The sequence below is a fragment of the Dasypus novemcinctus genome, chromosome 18 (genome assembly GCF_030445035.2).
Source record: "Dasypus novemcinctus isolate mDasNov1 chromosome 18, mDasNov1.1.hap2, whole genome shotgun sequence".
Lineage (NCBI taxonomy): Eukaryota > Metazoa > Chordata > Mammalia > Cingulata > Dasypodidae > Dasypus > Dasypus novemcinctus.
This window is the reverse complement of record NC_080690.1, coordinates 22327774-22351398: the sequence shown is the minus strand read 5'-3', so window position 1 is coordinate 22351398 and position 23625 is coordinate 22327774. Positions and strand designations below refer to the sequence as shown.

General features: G+C 48.6%; 2 protein-coding genes across 4 annotated transcripts in view; one reads left to right on the top strand and one right to left on the bottom strand.

Moving 5' to 3' along the window:
- Positions 1-11685, bottom strand: part of CENPT (centromere protein T) — a 23102-nt gene extending 11417 nt beyond the window's left edge. The window contains exons 1-2 of the mRNA XM_058279836.1: positions 11578-11685; positions 7774-7851 (exon numbers count right to left, since the gene is read on the bottom strand). The gene's annotated coding sequence lies outside the window, so the exon portion shown is untranslated. The remainder of the gene's footprint in view (positions 1-7773; positions 7852-11577) is intronic.
- NUTF2 (nuclear transport factor 2) lies at positions 2147-23625 on the top strand. 3 transcript variants are annotated; one of them, XM_004459657.5, is made up of 5 exons: positions 2147-2263; positions 18322-18449; positions 20896-20967; positions 21051-21149; positions 23097-23625. In XM_004459657.5, exons 2-5 carry the CDS (start codon positions 18351-18353, stop codon positions 23208-23210), a joined length of 384 nt encoding a protein of 127 aa, XP_004459714.1. In that variant the 5' UTR covers positions 2147-2263; positions 18322-18350; the 3' UTR covers positions 23211-23625. The 3 variants fall into 3 exon arrangements, with proteins under 3 accessions (XP_004459714.1, XP_012381048.1, XP_012381049.1); XM_012525594.3 differs by having other exon boundaries at positions 2170-2722; XM_012525595.4 differs by lacking the exon at positions 2147-2263 and adding an exon at positions 2386-2509.

Here is a 23625-nt window from a genome sequence, read left to right as displayed (position 1 = left end):
AAGAATTGTGATCATCCACTTCTCTAAGGGTCTTGAATTGCTTATTGAATTCTCAGCTGGGGTGAATTTTGGTCACCTTACATCCTTTAGACCAGGCACAGTGTTTGACACACATGGGTATACAGTTACTTAATAAATCAGTCAAGACTTTAGCTGGACCTAGCCATGGCTACTGCAGGCACAAGGAATCTTGTACAGTTTCCTTTTGATCTTGGTACACTGTTAGTGCAGAGGAGCTGGATATAGAGGGCATTTAGGAATTGGGATTGTGCCCTCTTGATTCATTTTCTTGGCTGCATCCAACTTTCTTTAGATTGTAAATTGGAGGGCAGAGGGTGACATTTTTGTCCTCAGCTCCAAGTAATTTAGCTCAAAGTCAATAGAGAGGCAAATGCCTTTAAAGCTGGCCTCTTTACTATGGATATTGGGTACAGACACCTCTTGGACTCTATAAGACATGTTCCCTTTCTAGTACTTATGGACAAAGCCACTTTTGAGGTCTTGCCCTGTGGTTGCAAGCTGGGGTGGCCTGAAATGCGCCTTTTCTTGGCTCTCCTCCTGGTACCTTGACACTGAATTGGTAACAAGTCTGGTGGAGATAGAGGGGGTGAGGGGTATATTGTGCAGGTGCCTGGTTGGGTATCTCTGCCTCCTTAGGGTTAACTGGTTGGTTGTGAAGTGGTAGAAGCAGGGCAATGCCCTTACAGACTGCTTGGGATTAAATCCCTTTGTGGGTCAGTCTCTTATATGGCCCCATTCTTCTTTGCTAGGAGTGAGTATGTTTCCAGGCTCAGGCCACACTATTGTGCCTTTTAACTCCTGTTTGTTGAAGGGACTTCTGTTTCTGCTTTGTTTCTTGAATATCAGCATTACTCCCAAGACAGGGTGAGGGCCAGGCTCTGGCCAGTTCTCCTTTGTGTCTGGAAGTTATGTGCACATAACCTGTCCAGTGTATTAGTTCCTTGGGGGTAGGAGGACGACTTACGAGCAAGAGAGGTCCCAGTCACACCTCAAGCAAGCAGGGCAATGCAGAGTTCTCACTGGCTGGGTGATATTACAATACATCTATCTAGTCAGGCAAAGTTTGGTGGAGACCTGGAATTTCATAAGCAAAAAGTGAGCCTGGTCTTACTAGGCATGGAGGGGTGGAGATGGTAAAGGTGCAAAACCTTTCTGGAAGAACAGTAGTATTCAAAGGTATCTGGCCAGGAAGGAAGATGCGGAACTACTTGGAGAAAGCCTATAGCCATTTCCTTTACCTGTGGTCCCCTGGATTAGCTGCAGAGCTCTTTCCCCAGTATAGGCCTTCCTCCACTTGTTTGCAATGTCACAGTTAACAATGGAATGGGTTTACCTCAGAGTAAAGGGCAACAGTGGGAGGGAAATTATTATCACTTAAATCACTGGAGAGCTTTGGGTAATCCAGTTATCTCTTATCTCTCTTCACTAATTAAAAAACCAAACTGCCTAGTCTGCTGCTGCTGCTGCTGCTGCTGCAAAAAAGAATATATATATATAACAAAAACTTAGGAGAATGTTTTAGGGACCCCAACTGGTACCAGTAAGAGTAGGGCGGCTGCAGGCAGCAACTGAACCTTCTCTCTAGGCACCCCTAAAAGAGGAACGTTTGCATCTCTGGGCCCGAGAAGTGTCGCCGGCTCTAAACCAGCTTTGGGCCCAAGTGGCCCTGGGACACGGAGCTCTAATGCTGGGACAGCTGTGGGATCTGTCCCGACCTTAGCCGGCAGCACGACTCTTAGGAGCCCAAGGGGCTGCCAAGCCAAGGCGAGAGGGTTTCACGAACAGAAGAAACCCAGGGGCCCAGGGTGGGGCGGCGGGGCCCGTTTAGGACAAGACAGGCCTCCCGTGAAGGGGGGGTTAACCCACATCGGCCGCGGAGACTGGGCGGGGCAAGGCCGACTAGGACCGGGAGATAACCAAGTCCTGACGCTAGCCTGGCGCCAACCTCTGGTGTTCCAGAGGCTTCCGCTAGACCACAATTCTCAGGGGCTTGCCCCGGCAGCCTCCCTCCCTGACTTAGCCTCACCTCCCGCGCTGCGGGCAGTGTGTGGGCCTCGGCGCCTAGCAAGCCGGGAACTGTAGTTTTCTTCTAGGGTACCTATAACAGAAAAGAGCTCGGTGTGACTGCATTTCCCAGAGTGCAGCAGGGCGAGCGAGGGAAGGCAGGGGGGAAGGGACAGTCGGTCGCAGACCGCGCTGGGTTGCCGCCGCCGCCGCTGCCGCCATCGTGCCAGCCCCTAGGGTGAGTGTCGGGTCCAGAGTGCCGGGGCGGGGACTGGGCCGCAGGAGCTGCGCTCCGGCCGTCCGGAGCCTCCGCTGCGAGTCACCGGGTGGCCCCTCCCCTCCCCCCCCCGGCGGCCCGGAGCTGTGCGGGGCCGGGGCCATGTGTCGCGCGCGGCTCCGCCTCCCGCTGGTCCTCTGAGGCGGCGGCCAGGGAGAATGCAGAGAGAGCCCGCCAGGCAGCTCTCCCGGCCATATCGTGCCCACGGTGGGTGCAGCGGCTGTTCTCTGGCCAGACCTTTTTCTCTGGTTCGGACCGGTCTGCCCGGGCCCCGCCCTGTATGACCTGGCCCGGCCTGCCCGAGTCCCGCAAGCTCTGCAGGCAGGCTGGCAGGCCGACCCCAATCCCACTTCCTGCCACCGGTCTGCGAAGAATCCGGGGATGGGTAACACCACCCGACCCGCTCCGGAGTCAACATGGGTAAGGGCTCCCGCCTGCCGCAGCCCGGGCTTAGGACCCTGTCTAGGTTCCCGACCTTAGCTCGGCTAGGGTGTAGGTGAAAACTCCCCTTACCTGTCTGCTGCTGGGAGTGCACGAAATCTACTAGCTCCTCTGTGAAACCCAAGTCTAGCTTTTCCTCTGTGGTAGGATTAATCAGGGAATCTGGGACCGGGGTGGGGGTGGGGTAGGAGGTCCCACGTGGGACTTTACCCCTAGCCGGCCTTGGAGGATTTGGACCTGAAGTTGTGAAAGGAGCTGCGGTTTGGACCTGTAGGTCCAGTCCTTGCCCTTGTCTATCAGTGACCAGGCCCCAGCTCTGGGTGGGTTGGGCGTGTTAGTTGTAGGGAAGCCGAGGAGGTGAGATTGGATTTGTGAACCTCCAAAGCTGATTAGAGCCCCCCCCACCCCCCACCCCCCCACACACACACCTAGCTTAATCTTCACATCTTTCCCCTACCGGGGTTAGCCTAGAACTGCCCCAGGAGAGAAGATGACTGTTCTGATAAGGACTGGTGGTGATGAGGTGGGATTTAATGGAATGCAAGGTAGATTCCGGGCCTGAGGTCAATCAGCGCACTGTGAAAGAAGAGGCTGGCCTGCAAAGAACCTTGGGGGTGGGGGACATTTGGTTGTAGGGTTCAGATTCTGAAGCCTCAGTGGCATAACTAGAGCTGGGGGGCTGGAAGCTGCAGTCAGGGTTCCTCTCGCTTGCTCCCTTCTACAGCTGGAGCTGCCTCTGAACAGGCTGGAAGCTGGTTGGGTCTTGGGAAATTACCCTTGGTGATGGCTCCAGGGACTCACTGACTTCTGGAAGAAGGAGTGTAACTGGCTGAAGAATAGCTTCAGGCTTTGTAAAGGGCTTCAGGCTTTGCAGAGGCACGGCTGATCTGGAGACAATAAATTCAGGAACCAGTCCAGAGAAGAGGGTGGGGCTTGGAGAAGAGGTAGCTTGTAGTGGCTTCATTCCTGTGGCATGCTGCAGCTTCTAATCCACAGTTCTAATAGGGGCTAAAGAAGCAGCTCAGTCTCTGTGAAGACTTATGCTTCAGCAGCAAGCAGGAAGCTAAGTCCCTTAGGAGGACTGAGTTGGGGCAATGATGAGGCCACTGTCCCCTGCCTCTCTCCATTGTGAATATTTCCCCAGGTGATGTTTTTCTGGTCTTTGGGCTCTAAACACCGATGTTTTCCTGCAGTTGAATTCCTCTCTGCCTAGTCATTCTCCCTGGTTGGAGAACAGGCAGGGATGCTACCCAGACCTCCTCACGCAGGCCTCCTTTCCTTGAGCTCAACTCTCTAGTTCGTATATCCTAGCCTATGAGGACATGGAAGCCAGGTTCATTCTGCAGGCTCAGAAGAGGCCTGGTTTGCCTGGAGGTGGGCAGTAAGAAGGGCCTACCCATAGAGTACACATAGGGTCAGTGAGGTGCAATATCTTAGTGCTAGAAGCATTTGAAGACTCTCTCTGCAGGTGTCAGGGGAGTTAGGCTTGTGGCTGTGGATTAGTTTGCACATTCCAAGGCCTTACGTAGCTTAAGCACAGTTTCTTCAGGGTCAAAAAGGTACTGTTCTGGGAAGCGGATGTGACTCAAATGGTTGTGTGCCTGCCTCCCACATACAAGTCCTGGGTTCAATTCCCTGTACCTTCTAAAACAAAAACAAAACAAACAAGTAAACACGTGAAAGAACCAACTCAGGGGAGCCAGTGTAGCTTGATGGTTGAGTGACAGCTTCCCACATACAAGGTCCAGGTTTCAATCCCTGCCCCAGTACTTGAAAAAAAAAAATTTCCTTCTCCAAGGTTACCCAGGAGTAGGAAGAAACCAGGTCCAGGTCCCCTCATGCCAGTCCTTCTAGAAGTTCCTGTAACTTCTTTCTCTGGGGTCAGCTTGCTATTGCTGGGCATCCTGATCCCCAGAAGCCCTTGACTTTTCTGGAACTTGGCAGGCCATCTTGGTCTCAGAGATCAGAGAATAACCCTGAGATACTCTAGGATCTGGAGAGCCTCTGCCCCCTCTGTTTGTGTGGGAAAATTGGGTTTGGTAGAGGACAGTCAGGATGGGGCTGCATAAGTATGGGGAGCAGGGTGTCAGGATGCCTGGGTTCCCAACCAGCTCAAAACTAGATCCCTTAGTGACCTTAAGTCCACAACTCCTCTCCAAGCTGCTTCTCACTTTATTCTGCTTTTTTTTGTAGTTGGTGGGTTAGGATGGGATGAATGTTCTAAGACAGACAGAATTCTCAAATTTTAGAACTGGTAGGCACCTTACATGAAAAATTCCAGAATTTCATTAGTGAGGCATTAGTATCTTGCGTGAAGTTTTTTTTTCTTCTTTCTCACTAATGATGAGTTTATTCGATGATTGTTAGTTGTCTCTGTGTGTATCAGGTTATGGGCTGAGGCTGGAGGTAGAAAAATGAATTTTACCCAGTCCTGGTGCTGGGGGAAAGATGTGGGTGAAGACAGGAGTAATGATGGGATTATATGCTGAGGGCTAAGTTGAAGAGACTTACAGGAGCTCAGAAGAGGGGGCTTCCAAATGGTTGGAGCCCCAAAGAAGAAATGCTGCCTCTAGTCCCACTTTTCTCTCCAGTGTCTGGCAGGTACCCTAGACCAAGGTATACGTGGCTTGTGGGCCACAAGGGTTTGGGGTCCCTCTAGTGAGTCTGTCACCACTCCAAACTGTTATGGCTGTTCAGTCTGGCTCCTGGCTTCTACAGTCTACTCGTAGTCTACACCTATCTGCTAGGTGTCCCCACAGTGCCTGGAACTCTCAAAAGCATTTTGTTTGTTGCTTTCCAATCCCCTAACTAGCCTCTGGGTTCACGACTTTTGCCTCTGCCACTGAGACCCTCACATGGTCACATTTATTCAAATGCCATGAGGTTGCTCCTGAAGTGGTACCCATCAGAGCATTTTCCCAGGTTGAGAGACAGTTGACTCCTCCCCAGAGATGGAAGGGCCAGCAGACCTGGCCAAGGAGGCTCCTGGGGTATTCCTTCAACAAATGGCCCTGGCCTGAGGGGTTAGATAGCGGCAGGAGCCAGCAGACTTAAGCAGTGCTGATACTGCTTGTTTTTAAACCCAGTTTAGAATCCAGTCCAATCCAGTTTTGAGGCAGTTTAGAATACATATCAGACACATAGGTAGGTAGGTAGGTAGGTAGATGGTGTGTGGGATGGATGGATGGATGGATGGATGGATGGATGGATGGATGGATGGAGAGAAAGCGAGAGGGCAGGAAGGTGGGTGGGCAGGCAAATGTGGTAAAATGTTAAAAGGTTGGTGGATCTGGGTATGGGAGAAGGGTTTATTGGAGTTTTCTTAGAGTTTTGTATTTTTGTAACTGTCCTACAAGTTCGAAATTATTTTAAAATAAAAGTTTAAGAAAAACGAGTTTGTAAATACATACACTGCAGGAGGATGTCTATTTCCAGATTTCCCCTTATATACAAATATGGCTGCCATGAAAAAAAAAAGAATCCAATTCAGCCTTTGCTCTCTGGGGCCTCCAGTACAGAGGAATAATTGGTGTAGAGGCTATGTTCTTTGAATGTTGGGGGGATTCCAAAAAGTTTTCCACAGGATAGAATTTCTATGGGCTGGGGTTGAGCTGACCCTCCTCATGGGTCTTTTGAGGGTGAGGTTTGTATATTGGGAGTTGTGTTTGAGTTGGTTTTCTCTTCCCCAACTTTGAGATTCTGTGATTCTCTGGCTTTGACCATATGTGGCAGGAATTCTCCACTCCCTCAGACAGCAGAAGGTGGGTTATCCCTGGAGTGAATTCCAGGCCCATGTGCCGTGATCATCCTAGGCAGCAGCACTCTGTGTTGCTGCATCTCCCTTCTCACCCCATCAGCAGGAGTGTGCTCTTGTGGGCAGAATACAGTTGCTCATGTCTGGCTGTAGCAGGGATCATGTTTTAGCAGTCAGGGAACCAGGGACACAGGAGGGCCAGAGGTAGTGGCCCTGCTCCCCGACCCCAAGTCTCACTGCACAGGCTGACCTGCCTTGACTGAGAACTTCTCTCACTGCCCTGGGCTTACGCCTTGTCTGTCATTGGTTCCTGCTGTGTGCCAGCTCTCTAAGTCCCCTGGCTGGAGAGGGGGCTAACTTGGAAATGGGGAATCCCCTCCTCACCAAAGTGGTATGTCTGATGTCAGAGGTACCTGGAAACTTAGGGCTGTGTGCCTCAGTATTCTTAGTAAACTGGGAGATTTTGAGTCTTTTTTTCCCCTCCTGTGGTACCATATACAACATAACATTTCATTTGATGTTTGTTTCTTACTGCCTCCAATACTCTTTCTGAGGTACTGGGTCTTACCAGGGCAGAAACTGGAAAGCCTGCTGCTCCCTTGAAGTCTCTGTACAGAGACATTGGTTCCACCTGCAGGTGGTTTCAGGCCGAGTAGACTGCAAGTTTTCAGTTGTCCTTATGGTATAAACCAGCTCTGACAGGCTGAGAGTGTATTTAGGTGCTTTCCTTCCTATGGGGACTAGGGCTTGCTGATTTCAGAGGGGAAGAAAGGGCCTGGGTTCCATTCCTCTCCACCTGATTTTGCCGTCTGAGTGCTTTCTGCACATGTCCACATTGGCTCTCAGCCATTCCAATCCAGATCGGTTTCTTGGACATTCTAATACTGGTTATGCTGCTGGTCCAGTGTGGTCTTGAATTCTTTCTTAACCTCTTGGAGCCTCAATTTCCTCATCTACAAAGTGAGGATAATCATACCAGCTTTACAGGGCTTGTCATGAGGCTTGGATGAGAGAACATACATACACATGTGGCTTACAGGAGGCACTCCTCCACTGCCTATGGGCTCCCTGTTCATCCCTTTATTCTCCTCAGCTCATTCTCAGGGTGTCTCAGCAGAGATGGCCAGGCATGCTGGTGGCAGACCATGGGGTGGACACTTAGTGGGGAGCCAACCCCATGTACATGACAGCCCAATTCATGGATTGAGACTCCCTTCACAGATGAGAGCTGTCTGCAAGGATAGGAGCCCCAGAGATCCAGGGAAAGTGAACTTACCAGTTATTAAGTAAGTACAGAGCAGAGAGATCAGCAGGCAGATCTCAGGATTCAGCAGCCCTGGCTCTCGAGCCGTCCCTTCAGGCAAAAGAGAAGGAAAAGGCCCTCAGGGCGCTGGGTACATCTAGCCCTGGATGACTACCCCAGGAAAGGGTTTTGTCCTGCTCAGCCATCTGAGTGCCAGACCTTGGTTGATTTCTCTGCAGAGTTCAGGGTGGTGGAAAGTGATAGACTGGGCAGTTGCCATTCCTGGGTGGTGGCCTGCTCCATGGTATGGTGTCGCCTGGTGTCGCCTGCAGGAGGCTGACATACTCACCATCCTCCTAGCTGTTTTTTGTTTTGTTTTTTTTGTTTTTACTCCCCCCCCCCTTGCCAGTTGTCTGCTCTCTGTGTCCATTCCCTTTGTGTTCTTCTGTGACCGCTATTATCCTTATCAGCAACACCAGGAGTCTGTTTCTTTTTGTTGAGTCATTTTGTTGTGTCAGCTCTCCGTGTGTGTGGCGCCATTCTTGGGCAGGCTGCACTTTCTTTTGCACTGGGTGCCTCTCCTTAGGGGAACACTCCTTGCACATTGGGCTTCCCTACACAGGGAACACCCCTGCGTGGCAGGGCACTCTTTGCACACATCAGCACTGCGTGTGGGCCAGTTCCACACGGGTCAAGGAGGCCCGGGGTTTGAACCACGGACCTCCCATGTGGTAGGCAGATGCCCTATCCATTGGGCCATGTCCGCTTTCCTATCCTCCTAGCTGTTGATTAGCGTTCACCTAGGAGCTAGCAGTGACTCCTCCCACTAACATCCCCCCAATGACAGATCAAGAGACAGGTTCAGAGGGTCATACCATGATGGAGAAGTGGAGCAGGACTGACGGCCAAGCCTATGAGGGTGGGGCCTGCTGCCTCTCAGGTGAATAGGGCTTTGGGAGCAAGAGAGAGAGGGCCAAGGCCAAGGCCCACTCACCACACAGCTTCATGCAACTACATGGCTGGGTGCATGAGAAAGAAGTATTTCCTGACGACTTGGACAGAAGGTGTGGGTGGAAGGGAATTGGGCCACTTAATTGAGCTAGATTTGCCCAGAACTTACTTCTCCAGAGCCCAGCCTCCTATGTATTCACAGATTTAGTTGACAAAGGGTTATTGAGGGTTGGGCCAGGCACCAAGGGAAACAGACCATAAATATATTAGACAATTTAATATAGTGAGAAATGCTAAGGAGACAATATAGGATGGTGAAATGAGTGACTGGGTGGCTCTTTAGACTGAGGGGTCAGGGAAGTATTTATGAGGAGGTGACATTTGAGGTGACACATGTGACAAGGACACATACATGATGTGAAGAAGTTACTGAACATCTATGGAGAAGAGTAGAAGAGTGAGCCAGGTAAAAGGATCAGCAGTTACAAAGCCCTGGGGTGAGAGTAGGCTCAGCATATTCCAAAAACAAGCATGCCCAGTGTAACCGCAGAGGAGGGACAGAACTGGCAGCAGGAGTTGATGTTGGAGAACTCGGAGGTCCATGGTACAGGACCATGAAATCAGTGGGGCAGTTTGTTCCTGAGGATGGACACCCTGCAGTGTCTGCCCATCTTTGGTGGCAGCCCACCTCTTCCTCCCTCTCTCACCTCAACGTATGTTCTATGCCTTGGCCTCATGAGGTTTAAACCATGATTGGCTGTCATTCTGCCTGTTGGAGGAGCCCTACCCAGGCTCCATGTTTCAGGGCTGTGCTTGGGGCCTCACTTATAGTGAGGGGAATGGCACAGATGGTACCTGATTTCAAGGGCCCCACTCTGGGGTTGGCACATCTGCTGGCATCCCCTGTGGGCCTCGATGATAAACCCTCAAACATGCAAGTGTCTTTCTGTGTACCAGTCTGGAGTAAGTGATGTCCCCTTCCCTATCACTCTTATGCCCCCATCCCTGTCCCAGGTCTAACTAGGCCAGGATCTATCCCCACTTTGCTGATTTAGGAATGATAGAACAGGGTTGTAACCTTGAAGGTTTAGGAGAGCTATGACATCATCCCCCTTGAAAACGCCGGTTGTTTGGAAGGGTGGGTTTGGTGTGGAAATCTGCCTGGTATCTTCCTTTGGAGGCAGAAGCCCCAGTGTATGTTCCCAAGAGTCCACCGAACCTGATTTAATTCAGTTCTACCATCTACCAGGTTAGTCACCATGAGCTAACCTTAGCTAACCTTGCTGAGCCTCATCTTGCTCTTCGCTGACGTGGAATGTGTGCTTCACTCACAGGGTGCTATTGAAACAAATGCATGTAGAGCTCTAAGCGATTTCTATGCCTAACAAGTACTAGTGAAAATGAGATATTATCCATCAGCTGGACACTGCTATTTCAAGTTTTGTCCCTGGGAGCACTGAACCAGAGTTTGAGGATAAAAATGAAATTTTTCTGTTGCCCAGTGGGATCTCCTGGGCTAGAGTTGTGTTTTTTCCCCCCTTTAAAATTTTTAAAATTATTATTGTTAGAGAAGTTTTAGGGTACAGAGAAATCATGTAGAAATTTCAGAATTCTCATATGCCATCCTGATATTAACCATCTGCATTTAACCTGGGGTCTGTGGCTAAACTTCAGGGAGTCTGAACAACTTAATACTACTCACAAGACTAGGGCGTCTCTGTATCTGTGCAAATTTGTTAGTGAGGGCCAGTTTCTGAGACGTTCTTAGAGGGTCTTTGCACCCACAGAGCCCAAGGGTCAGTGAAGTCTGATTCTTAATGGGCGAGAGGTTATCAAGATCATTTCTGTTCCTCAAGGAGCCTGGCCTTGGTCAGCCTGTGGACTATGGGAGTGAGGCAGGGGATGGCATGGTCAACGGCCTTCTTGGAAGAGCTGTAGAAGCCATCATGAAGGACAGTCCTCGATCTGATAGGAGGCTGCCTCTGAGCCTTGGCATTTCGTTTCTTTCTAGGCCTGTTATTTCCACAGCAAGTGTTTTAGAAAGAAGGTCAAGGCCTGCTGGCCATTCTGGGGAGCACCCAGCCAGTCTGGCCTGGACCCTTCTCCTCTATCGCATGGGCATGGGAGTGGGGCCGTGCACCCTGCTTCTTTTTTTGACTCAGAATGCTGCTCCCTTGCCATGAATTGAGGGAAGTAGAAGGTGGATCTAGCACAGTGACTGGAATTAGCAACTAGATTCTGCAGTTAGTTTGCCACGTCCTGTGGGGGAATTTGGGGGAGGCGCCAGGAACCACACTGGAACCTCACAGCCTAGTCACATTGCTCTCAGGCAGAGGAGCAGGTGTGGTGATGTGGTTTTGCACATGAAGGAGGGCTTGGCTAGGGTGGGGTTAGGGATGGTCATAATTTGAGCTTGAGAAGGAGTGCCCACATAGGTTGGGTCTGAATTGTAACTGGGAAGAGTGGGAACTAGCAGGTGAGGGGAGGGACAGCATCCAGTAGGGAGACTCCCTTGTTCAAAATCACAGTGGGCAAGCACTCAGTGGGTTCTGGTATGTATGTATGCACGTGTGTGTGTGTGTGTGTGTGTGTGTGTGTGTGTGTAGCTGGATCATGGTAGGAGGGAAGCTGGGGAGTGAGGGATAGGTATGGATGGCTACCTGAGGAGCTCAAGGGCTTTAGCCTTCAACCTAGAGACAAAGGTGTTTTGGGAAGGGACATGCCAACCTAGAGTTGAGAGTTCAGGGATACAAAGAGTTAAGTTAGCAGAAGGAAAGTTCAGGCATTGCCAGAAGACCCAGGTGACAGCACTGATATACTGGATGAGCTTGGGGTTTGGGATAAGGTACCCCCTCCCCCCCCTTCGCTGAACCTCAGTTTTCTCACCTGTAAAACTGGATGACAGTGGAGTCTGATCACATGATTCTTGTGATGACTACATGGAAATGAGCACATGAAGGTCAAACAGGCCTGAGAGGTTGGTGTTGCTGTAGAGCTTGTTCTTGGCATCTATAAACAAAGACCGCAGTTCAGATAGTTTTGAAGGTTCTTTCTTACACTTTCTGGGAGCCCTTGAGCTAGCCTGTCCCTCAGGAGAGTGCTCCACCCCGTTCTGTCCTGCCCCACTGTGCCATACCAAAGGACCCTGCTGTCTCTTTATCCCTCCACTCCTACTCCCTACTAAATACTTGTTATTTTTGCATTGTATTGTAAATTTATCATCACACCATTAAGAATAATATTGAAAAAGGAAAAAACCACTCCCACACTTCTTCCACCCCACTGTCCTACCACACAGTGGCACTTGTCTTCAGGTCAGCTTCCGGCCTTAGTTACCTTTACCTCCATCTCCACCTTCTAAGTTGCCTGTCCTCATCTCTCTCTCCTTTTTTCTTTTATAGTGACTCAAACAAAAAGTTTTATTTTTCTAGCACATAATAGTCTAGACTTGAACAGTTCAGGGCTAAAGGTGCTGTTCTGCCCTCTACATTCGGTGACTTTCATGTTTTCTTCCAACTGTCCATTTCCAAACAGTGGTTGGCAGCTTTATTTTTAAGGTGGTGACCTAGATGCCACACAGAGCAACTCACATCCTATTGGTCATAACTGATTTATATGTCCACACTTGGCTACAAGAGAGGCTGGCAAATAGATTCCTTCTCTGAACATCCACATGTCCACTTAAAACTTGGGGACTTTATTACTATAAGGAATAAGAAAGAAATTGATACTAGAAGACAATTATCTGTCTTGGCCACAGTAGGAATGTCCTATATTTACAAAATTGGGCTGTCAGAACTTTAGTCAATTTCTGAATGGACACTTCTATTAACAGTGGGTCTAGCCTTTTTGGGCACCTCAATCTAGAAACTTAGAAAGTTTTTATTTTTTTTAATTTTAGGGAAGTTGTGAGCTTATGAAACAATCATGTTTTATGTGCAGAATTTCCATATATCACCAACATCTTGCATTGTTGTGGAACATCTGTTACAAATTATGAAAGAACTTTATCAAAATATTTCTGCTGGGAAATGACTTGGCCCAGTGGTTAGGGCGTCCGTCTACCACATGGGAGGTCCGCGGTTCAAACCCCGGGCCTCCTTGACCCGTGTGGAGCTGGCCCATGCGCAGTGCTGATGCGCGCAAGGAGTGCCCTGCCACGCAGGGGTGTCCCCCGCGTAGGGGAGCCCCACACGCAAGGAGTGCATCCCATAAGGAGAGCCGCCCAGCGCGAAAGAAAGTGTAGCCTGCCCAGGAATGGTGCCGCCCACACTTCCCGTGCCACTGACGACAACAGAAGCGGACAAAGAAACAAGACGCAGCAAATAGACACCGAGACAACCAGGGGAGGGGGAGGGGAATTAAATAAATAAATAAATCTTTAAAAAAATATATTTCTGCTAACTATAGTCCATGGTTACATGTGGTGTATTTTTTCCATATACCACCCTATTATTAAAACACCATGTATTAGTATTGTATGTTTGTTACAGTTCATGAGAGAACACTCTCGTATTTGTACTGTTAACCACAGTCCATGGCTTACTGTGTTATGCAGTCCCCTGCCTTGTACACTCCAAAGTGTATACACAGTGGCTCTCAGTTTCATTACGGAGTTCTGCTGTCATCACCATAGGCAATTTTAGAATGTTTTAGGTACACTAATAGAAAAACTCCATACCCTCTGTAGTAGTAGTATGGTTATGAATTGTAAAAATAGATAGCGGATTATGTTTGTAATCTGGTCTGTACTTGGGTGTGATTAAGTTACACTTAGGGCTTTAACCACCCTAATCCTTGGGGAATATGTTCCACCCTCTCTGTACTCTGGGGCAGCAAAACTCTCCTAGAACATCAGGCAGGAACATCCATCCTCTTCAACTGCTGGGGCAAACTCACCCTCTCTGTACACATGGGTTCAGTTCATCTCTTGGCCCAAGGTGGTGTCTTTATTCCAGATCTCAGCTGCCATGGTTTTCTTCTTGAGGTCCTTTCCCCTTCATTCTCTCCTTTCCATGTCCCTTTTATTCCAGGCTGACAGTGGTTTTGTTCACACATACATGCTTTCTTAAAAACCTTGCTGGTTTAGTATGCAAGAAGCAGGGGTCCAAGCCATCAGACAATAAGACTTTCCACAGGCCTTTCCTAGATAACTGCATCTTCAATCCTGATTTACAAGTTCCAAGTAAGTCCTTCAATAGGGCACTTTCTTTTTTTTTTTTTTTAAAAGATTTATTTTTTATTTACTTAATTCCCCTCCCCTCCCCCGGTTGTCTGTTTTCTGTGTCTTTTTGCTGCGTCTTGTTTCTTTTGTCCGCTACTGTTGTCGTCAGCAGCACAGGAAGTGTGGGCGGCGCCATTGCTCAGCAGGCTGCTCCCTCCTTCGCGCTGGGCGGCTCTCCTTACGGGTGCACTCCTTGCGCGTGGGGCTCCCCCAAGCGGGGGACACCCCTGTGTGGCAGGGCACTCCTTGCGCGCATCAGCACTGAGCATGGGCCAGCTCCACACGGATCAAGGAGGCCCGGGGTTTGAACCATGGGCCTCCCATGTGGTAGATGGACGCCCTAACCACTGGGCCAAAGTCCATTTCCCATTCAATAGGGCACTTTCATCTGGAAGCTTGAATTCCAGAGACTTGGAATTTTCTTTCTTCCTGACAGTTCAGTCCTCAGCATATCTCTCTCATCTAGCATTTTGCTGTAAGCTGCAGGCAGAAGCCAAGCCGCATTTTCTAGGTTTCCTTTGTAAATTTCTTCAGCTAAATACCCAGGCTTGCCATTTTCAACTTCTGCCTTCCATAAAACACCAGGAGTTAATCTTACTAAGTTCTCTGCAACTTTAAAACATGGATCACCTTTCCTCTAGTTTCCAATGATAGTTTTATCATTTACTTCTAGGGCATCATAAGTCTCTTTAGCATCCATACTGCTATCAACAGTCTCCTCAAAGCACTGTAGCTCTTTTCTTCCAAGCATCACACTATTCCTCCAAAAAAATGCCCCTTATTCATTTATAATACCATTCCAGCATTTCAGTAGTTGCAAAAGCACTTCCCCACTTCTAGGTACCAAATTCTGTATTAGTCTGCCAAAAGGGTACTGATGCAAAATACCAGAAATTGTTTGGTTTCTGTAAAGGGTATTTACTTGGGGTAGGAGCTTACAGATACCAGGCCATAAAGCATAAGTTACTTCCCTCACCAAAGTCTATTTTCACATGTTGGAGCAAGATGGCTGTCATTATCTGCCAGGGTTCAGGCTTCCTGGTTTCCTCTTTCCTGGACTTGCTTCTTTCCAGGGCTTTCTCTTCCCGGGGCTTGCTTCTCTTTCCTCTGTGTGCTTACTTCCCGGGGCTCCAGCTTAAGGCTTCAGCATCAAACTCCAACATCAAAAACCCTCAACTCTGTCCTTTGCCATGCCTTTTTTCTGTGGGGACTCAACACCCTAATGACATGGCCCAATCAAGGTCAGCACCCCACAGGTCTGAGAGGGGTGGACCTGTCCCCCCAAAGGTTAGGTAAGGCCAGGTGGTTAACTTGTTGCTCTGAGAGCATTGAGCCTCTATGCCAAAGGTTAAGGAAGGCCAGGTGGTCAATTCATTGCTCTGAGAGGGTTGAGCCTGTATGCCAAAAGTTAGGGGGAATGTTGTCTTCACTTTACAAAGATTGGGTAAGGCCTGGCAATCACCCCAACACTGTTGGAGGGAGAGGTCTGGAGCTTGGTCGACACCCTGATGCTTGATGAGAGTGGAACCCAGAAAATGGCCATTGGGCAAGCCAGTGGAAAGGGTAGGTCCATATGGCCCCAAGGAGAAGAAACCATCTTCTTAAGAATGACTCCTAGACTTTGAAGTTGAGCAGAGGATTCCCTGCAGGTCTACTGAACTGTAGAGGACCCTTGACTCATGTTTCCCTCCCAATTTCTCCTTGTAATGAAAATGTTTATCCTTTATCTGTCTGTTTCTGTATTTGAAGATGAATTATTTTGTAAGTTTCAGAGGTCTATAGCAGACAGGACTTTGCCCCAAGACAAACTGTATTTCTTTAAATTGATTATGATATGATTTAGTACTTGCATTGTAACTGATTTAAGGTTTTTCCAAATATTGTAAAGTCTTTTTGGAATTCAGAGGGTGAAGTGTAGCAGTTTGATATGGTTATGAATTCCAAAAAGAAATAATGGGTTATGTTTGTAATCTGGTCTGTACCTGGGTGTGATTATGTTACGATTAGGGCTTTGATTGGGCCATGTCATTTGGGTGTTAAGTCCCCACTCCTTTGGGTGGCAAAGGACAGAGTTGAGGGTTTTTGATGTTGGGGTTTGATGCTGAAGCCTTAAGCTGGAGCCCTGGGAAGTAAGCACACAGAGGAAAGAGAAGCAGGCCTCAGGAAGAGAGGAATCCTAAGCCCAGGAAGAAACAAGCACTGGGAAGAGTGGAAACCAGGAAGCCTGAACCCTGGCAGATGTCAGTAACCATCTTGCACCAACACGTGGAAATAGATTTGGTAATGGAAGTAACTTATGCTTTATTGCCTGGTATCTGTAATCTCCTACCCCAAATAAATACCCTTTATAGAAACCAACCAATTTCTGGTATTTTGCATCAGCACCCCTTTGGCTGACTCATATATCCTCTATTATTGACCCATAGCATTAACACAGTACCTTTGCCATGCCCTCATCTCCTTCTCGTGTGTCCAGACATTTGCTGATGCTGTTTCTTTTGATCTGCAAACTTTGTCCAAGACCTCTCATGAAGGATTCCTAACCTGCTGGGGGCTGAGCTCAGAGGGTGAGACAGCCCTCATCCACTCCTCCAGTTAAGCCCCTGCCCCGGGGCTTGAGGGGCCAGGAAAAACTTCTTGGGGTCACGTAACAGGAAGGCCACGAAGAGTGAGCCACACTTACTGGATCCCGGGGAGGAAGGTGGGCAGAGATAATGAAGGGCAGCTGGACAGAGCTGTGCTTTATCTCACATAACTCAGATTTGTGTCAGTACAGCCATGGTTTGGCCCCTTGACAGTACAGCTAAGACTAGACATTGGTTCCATGCTTTTCCAACTTGTTGACTTGTTTCACAGCAGAGTATGAATTGAGACTGTATAATGGCCGTGGCTATGTCCAAGCTTTCTCCTCTGCTTGTTTTAGACTTTCCTGGACATTTCTTAGTCATCCAAGCACTGAGCTTCTATTTTTAGTGCTACCACCTCCTAAGGGAGCTAAAATAAAACTGGCTCATCTTCCTGTCCCCTCATTGGCTGTTGTATTGGTCACAGGCTCGAGGATTGGCTGGGTGGGGGGTAAGGCACTGTCCCTCCCCACTGGCTCTTCTGGTCTTGGGCGAGGTCACAGCACGTACCATATTGAGCTTAGGGCTTTAACAGGTTCCCTTAGTGAAGTTTTACATTACAAGCAACATCAGGATAACTACCCCTACTTTAGAGAGGAGAGTGAAGCCCTAAGAAGAGCAGTCACTCATGTCGGGTCCCACCGTTGCTGCTGTTCTTATTTTTTTGCTGCTAACTCTTGCCAGCCAGGCTTAAACCTACCTCCTCTCTGCCTTGACCCAGAGCTCTGTTTTAGAACAGAGAGGGTGGGCTCCCCAACAGTTGGAGATAACTGCCAAACAAGGCATGGGTCTGCTGCCATGGAATCCTGCACTAGAAGTGGGCTTCACTCCTGGGAGGGCCCAACAAAGCCAGAGTGGCTCTCTTACCTGGGACAGGTTTTCTATCCAGCTCTGCGGGGGCCATGGTCTCTACTGCCGGGAAGGAGGGCTCCCCTCAGAGACCCAAGATGGAAGACAGCCCCAGGAGATAGAGACAAAGTTGGAATGGGGGATACGGAGAGAGGACATGCTTCTTCCCACAACCTCCATTTCCCTTCGACACCCCTTAGCTGTATTACTCTGTGGTGCTCTGAACTCATGTCATCAGCTCTGAAGTGGAGGTCACCTCCATCAGTGAGGAAATGCCTGGGTGACTCCTGGCCTCAGAGATGTAATTCTGAAACTAAGGGGATCACTTGCACTTCCTGTCAGAAGTGGTGACTTAAAGAGCTATCTCCACTCTCGCTGGTCTTCCACCTGCCAGCAAGGCCCTGGGCAGAGGTGGGGAACGGAGTGGTGGCATTTGCAGGACAGAACCTGAGAGGTGCAATAGAAACCTTCTACACAAAGACATCCAGTGGTTCCTGGTCTGCAAATTAGGAAGAATAGCCGTAATTCTGGCCTTGTAAGTAGTAAATGAAAAGATACAGAGACTGCTTAGCTGCTTCTTACAGGCCTTTCCCTTTCTGGGCGTTGAGGGCCTGTTCTGCCTTCCTTGGTCTTCACTCAGCCCTCAGCACCCAGCCTGTATGCTGTATGCCCTATGACTCTGGCATCCCTTTCCCTAACCAACCAGGAGCTCCACAAAGGCAGGGCTGAGTCTGGCCCACCTCTGGGTACTGGTCTGAGTTGGGAGTAGGTCTCCTACCAGTTCCCAGGGTCTCTCAGAGTTCTGTGAGAACAGAACTCAGCCAAGAACTCAAGGAGACCAGGGAGCGGTGGGGGTGAGTGAAGAGATAGCAGCTGACTACCTCCTGCTCCTGCAGTACCAATTCTTCCCTCTGTTTCTTGCTGCTCCCACAGGTCTCAGCGAGGCCGGGTGACGCTCCAGGATGGGAGACAAGCCAATTTGGGAGCAGATTGGATCCAGCTTCATTCACCATTACTACCAGATATTTGATAACGACAGAACCCAACTAGCCGGAATTTATGTAAGTCTCCAGCTCTGTGATGAGAGTGGGGCCCTAGGGCATCAATTTGCATGTCGAACCAGTGCATCTCCTTCACAAGAGCCAGCCGGCTGTGTGGACTTGGCTGTGTCCCTCAACCTGAGCTTCTTTCCATGGAAGAGGTGGCCTGAGACCTGTCCAGCTGCCTGGTCTACACATTGTTTCTTCTACCATCTTCCACAGAGTGGGATCCTGGTACCCTGGGGACGGTGTTCTCAGCTTGTCATTCGTGCACACGGTCCGTTGCATGCCTCTGTTCAAGTTGGGGCAGCAACAGGCAGAGGCCAGGCCTTATGGTGCCCTCTGGTGGCAGCAGCCATGAGCATCCTTGATGCAACACTGAGCTTTCCTGGAGGTCCCTGGACCAGCTTCCTCTTGGGAGCTGAAAGCTCCTGAACTCTCTTGGGAGACAAATGAGGTTAGCCCAGGGAAGCTGGTGTGTTCCTTAAGAAACCCTCCTATGCAGGCATTATTTGCTGCTATTTTAATTGTGTTCATATACACCAAGAGCTACTTGTTTTTGGTCACAGATATATGACCACTGGCCGCTGCCTAGCATGTCTGCTCAGGGTGGAGGAGTTATCTTTTCATACCTTCATGCTGGGCTGTGGGCAGACTCCTCTGTGTCTTCTTCCAAAAAGTCAGGAACCATTTAGAAATTTTGAGGAAAAGAGAGCAATCCTACCAGTGGAGAGAAAATCAGATGTGGGTATTATTTGATTGTCATTATCATAAATAGATTTTTTTAAAAAAATCTTGAACTGGTCTGACTCTGGAATCCTGGTACTTTTGCCTCATTGCCTTTTTTTTCCCTCTCTTTTTTTTCTTTTCTTTTTTGAGGTACCAGAACCATGGATTAAACCCAGGACCTCGTATGTAGGAAGCTGGCACTGAGCCATATTGACTCCCCTGAGTTGGCTCTTTTGCCTGTTTGCTTGTTTGTTTCTTTGTTTTTCAGGAGGCATCAGGAATCGAACCCAGGACATCCCACCTGGGAAGTAGTGCTCTACTGCTTGCACCACATCTGTTGCCTCATTGCGTCTCCTTTTTTTTTTCCTTATTGCTTCTTAAAATCAATCAGACTAGACCTGACCCAGAGAAGAGCTTTAGCAAGATCCTGAAAGAGCACTTTATGTTCATTATTTCATATATTCCTTAGCATATTCTCCTTTGAATATTAGGAAACTGAGATTTAGAAAAATAACTTGACCAATGTCATATCTGGTAAATAGCAGGGGCATCTTTTATATCTGCCCCTGAGGGCTATGGAAGGACTTATATAGGGGAAGAAGCTAAGCTGTGGGGAGTGCTTGTGGGATTTTGCCTGTCAGTAGTTGGGAGGGCCCAGACTAGGTCTTGGTAGTCCTTGTCAGCACACCTCCCTGACCCCATGGATGCCCAGAAGATTAGCAAGAAGGGCCTCACTGGAGCATAGCATGGGCCCTGGAGAGGTGAGAAGATATTTCCAAGTTACTTCTTATGGCTTTTTGGGACTGGTGCTGACTGACAACACAGCAGGATGGCTTTTGGCTGAGCCCTGGTCATATGAAGCCATATGACCGTATTCATATCAGGGCCATATCAATCCTTAAAATCTGGGAAGTGAGCTTACTTAATAACTATAGTTTGTTAAACAGTCTCTTACAGCCTGTGCCCATGGGATGATGGGGTATAATTAAAGAACCTGTTGGTAGTAAGTTTGGAAGCTCCCCATAATCCCCATCTTTTCTTCCTTTTTTTTTTTTTAAATTTTTATTTATTTATTTTTAGGCAGTACTGGGGATTGAACCCAGGACCTCTTAGACTTAAAGCAGGTGCTCAACCACTGATCTACATTCACTTCACACAATCCTGCTCTTTAAAAAAAAAAAAAAAAGATTTCTTTCTTTCTCCCCTTCCCTCCATTGTCTGTTCTCTGTGTCTATTCGCTTTGTGTTCTTCTATATTTGCTTGTATTCTCATTGGGCAGCTCTGGGAACTGATCCTGGGATCTTCCAGAGTTGGAGAGAAGTGACCATTCTCTTGTGCCTTCTCAGCTCCCTGTTTTGCTAAGTCTCTTATTGTCTCTTCTCTGTGTCTCTTTTTGTTGTGTCATCTTGCTGTGTCAGCTTTCCGCGTTAGCTGGCAGTCCTGCACAGGGTGACACTCCATGTGCGCCAGCACTCCATGTGGGCCAGCTTGCCACACGGGCCAGCTTGCCTTCACTAGGAGGCCCTGGGTATCGAACCCATACTTCCAGTATGGTAGACAGGAGCCCAATTACTTGAGCCACATCTGCTTCCCACAGTCCCCCCTCTTTACACACAGGGAAACTGAGATGTGGAGTCATTTCCCCAAGCAAGACCCTTTTTGGGCTATAGTTAGGTCCCTCAGAAATACTCCTTGTGCTCTGAGGCCCTGACCCTGTGGTTTCCTGGGTGTTTTTCAGATTGATGCATCATGCCTTACGTGGGAAGGACAGCAGTTCCAGGGGAAAGCTGCCATTGTGGAGAAGTTGTCTGTGAGTAATGGCTGGGGCACAGGCAGCCTCCTTTCCTACTCTGCTAGCTTCACTGAGCCCATCATCCACTCTTTGTTTTGCAGAGCCTTCCGTTCCAGAAAATCCAGCACAGCATCACGGCACAGGACCATCAGCCTACGCCAGATAGCTGCATCATCAGCATGGTTGTGGGCCAGCTCAAGGTATTCCCTATGGATATGATCTATTTATCAAGGGACACCTGGACAAAGTACTTGTCTAGAGTTGTGTAGTTAAGTATGATTGCCAGTAGCCATGTGCAACCATTTTAAATTACATTCATTAAAATAAAAAATTTCATTCAAGGGAGCAGATGTGGCTTAAGTGGTTGAGCACCTGCTTCCCATATGGAGGTCCCTGATTCGGTTCCCAGTGCCTCCTTTTAGAAAAGAAAAAACAACAACCAAGGCGAGTGAAAGAACACCCGGGGGAGCTGATATGGCTCAGTGGTTAAGTGCCAGCTTCCCACATGTGAGGTCTCAGGTTCAATCACTAGTCCCCAGCACCTCAAAAAAAAAAATTCCATTCTTCAGTCGCACTAGGTATATTTCAAATACTCAATAGTTATATGTGGTTAGCCTCTACCATTTAGACAGTGCAGATATAGAACATTTCTCTTTATTGCAGAAAGTTCTATTGGAGAGTGCTAGTCTAGAGCCTTTATGGAAGGAGCAGGAGGAATGGGAGCAGGACAGGGATATGGTATCAAGCCACTGTGCCCCTACACTATGCCTTCTGTGGGCAGGTGACTGTGATCATTCCCTACTGGTGTCTGTGCTATCTCTCCCCAAGCTGGCAGCTGGCTCCTCCACCTGCTGGGCACAGTAAATTCCTGGAACTCCTGCTTCTTTCTGCACTGCCCCTTCTCCTTTTCAGAATCTGTCATCTTCAAAGCCTTCCTGCTGTCTCTCAACTTCCCAAGAGCTCTCCCAGGCATCCCTTCTTCCTGCCCTGCCCGAGCAGACCGAGGACAGAATTTGTTTCCAAAATGTCCCTCCTGTTTCCCAAAGCAGGACAGATAGACTGCCTCTTGGCCAGGTCTCAGTCTCCTGGGCCTGTGGGTCATGGTGGGGTCAGAACAGGCCCACATACCTTCTTTCTGGGCTGTGCTGGGGAAGGACTTCAGGTCTGAGGTGGGTGATGAGCCCCAAGGCCTCTCAGGGTCCAGAAGAACTTTGTGCCCTCCCGTCAGTTTTTCCTGCTTGTCCAAGAGAACCTACACAGAGCCTGTGTCCAAATAGGAACTTGGGTTTGACGAGGCCTTTCCAGAGAGCTCAGCATCCACCATACCCAGGTTAGGGTCAGTAAGCAGTGCCACCTCCCACCTGGCTTCAGGTTTTTCCAGTGTTTCTCCCTAATTTGGAGCTCCCAGTTGATGCCTACTTCTTGCTTACAATAATTCCCAGATAAACAGGTGACGCTAGAGACCAGGCTAGTTAGTTGGGCTCCTCCACTTCTACCTCAACTAGGACTCACTTTGATCTTCTGCAGTTTGGCTGGGTTTCTTACTTTTTCATTATGAAGTTTAAAGATTAAATGACAGGAAACATATTACCTGATGGTTGTGCTTTGTCTTATTCCTTCATAGAGGAATGGTCACACTGTGAACTCAGGTTGAGCCTTCTCTCATGTACTATTTTTCTTTGCCACAGTCATATTAGCAGAGTTTCTCCTATTTGGACTGACTCATGTTATCAGACACTTAAGTAAGATTGTTTACAGTTTTTGAGACTGTATGTCATGTGGTGAGTGTTAACTGTGGGATTTTGTTTTCCCACAACTTTGATCACTTGTGCCCAGACATGGGAGACATGGGCTCTAGAGGCCGGTGTTTTCTCTGCTGTTACTGTTGCTAACAGGTGAATTGTTCTGCAGTTAAAGTGTACATAGCAGTGCAGGCTGCCGTCTAATGGCCCCTGCCATGTGCCCAGTGCAGTATTTCATACTTATATATCAATTCACATTCCCAAGTACCCTTTGGCTTCTGGGATTTGAGTCCGGGACAGTAGGGCCTGATCCCAAAGTCAACGTTCTTTGTCCTGTTTCTCTACCACTGAATGCCCTTCTTGTCCAATGGCCCCCTTATGGAACCATTTTCTTTCTCCTCACAGGCCGATGAAGACCCCATCATGGGGTTCCACCAGATGTTCCTATTAAAGAACATCAACGATGCTTGGGTTTGCACCAATGACATGTTCAGGCTTGCCCTGCACAACTTCGGCTGACGGCCTCCCAGCCAGGCACCCATGCTGTTTCCTCCTCCCTCCTCTTCCCAATACTATTCACACTCCTCCAGATGCTCCAAATATCATACACAAATGAGCAGGGCTGCAGTGGGAGTGGGTGCAGTGCACTGCTGCCATCAAGGTGTTGTGCATGATGTTTGGATGCTAGACTAGTTGCATCTGACAGGAGAAGTTTGTGTTGTACCAGCGCATGCCTTGGAAAGACTTAAGTAATGCAAAAGGTTGTCTTTTTCTTTTTCTTTCTTTCTTTTTTTTTTTTTTTAATCTACTGACAAGTTGCTCTAGTAACCCAAAGAAGTGAAGGAGAAAGCAGCTGCCTCACCGCCCAGATATTGATTTGTTCAGATGTTTCAATCCCTCATTATACAATAAAACCACGGAAATTTTCTTAACA

Excerpts from the sequence above, each read along its gene's own strand:
- NUTF2 (XM_004459657.5), top strand. The coding sequence starts at position 18,351 with ATGGGAGACAAGCCAATTTGGGAGCAGATTGGATCCAGCTTCATTCAC. Across the intron at positions 18,450-20,895 it reads CCCAACTAGCCGGAATTTAT|ATTGATGCATCATGCCTTAC; the intron begins GTAAGTCTCCAG and ends GGTGTTTTTCAG. Across the intron at positions 21,150-23,096 it reads TGGTTGTGGGCCAGCTCAAG|GCCGATGAAGACCCCATCAT; the intron begins GTATTCCCTATG and ends TTCTCCTCACAG.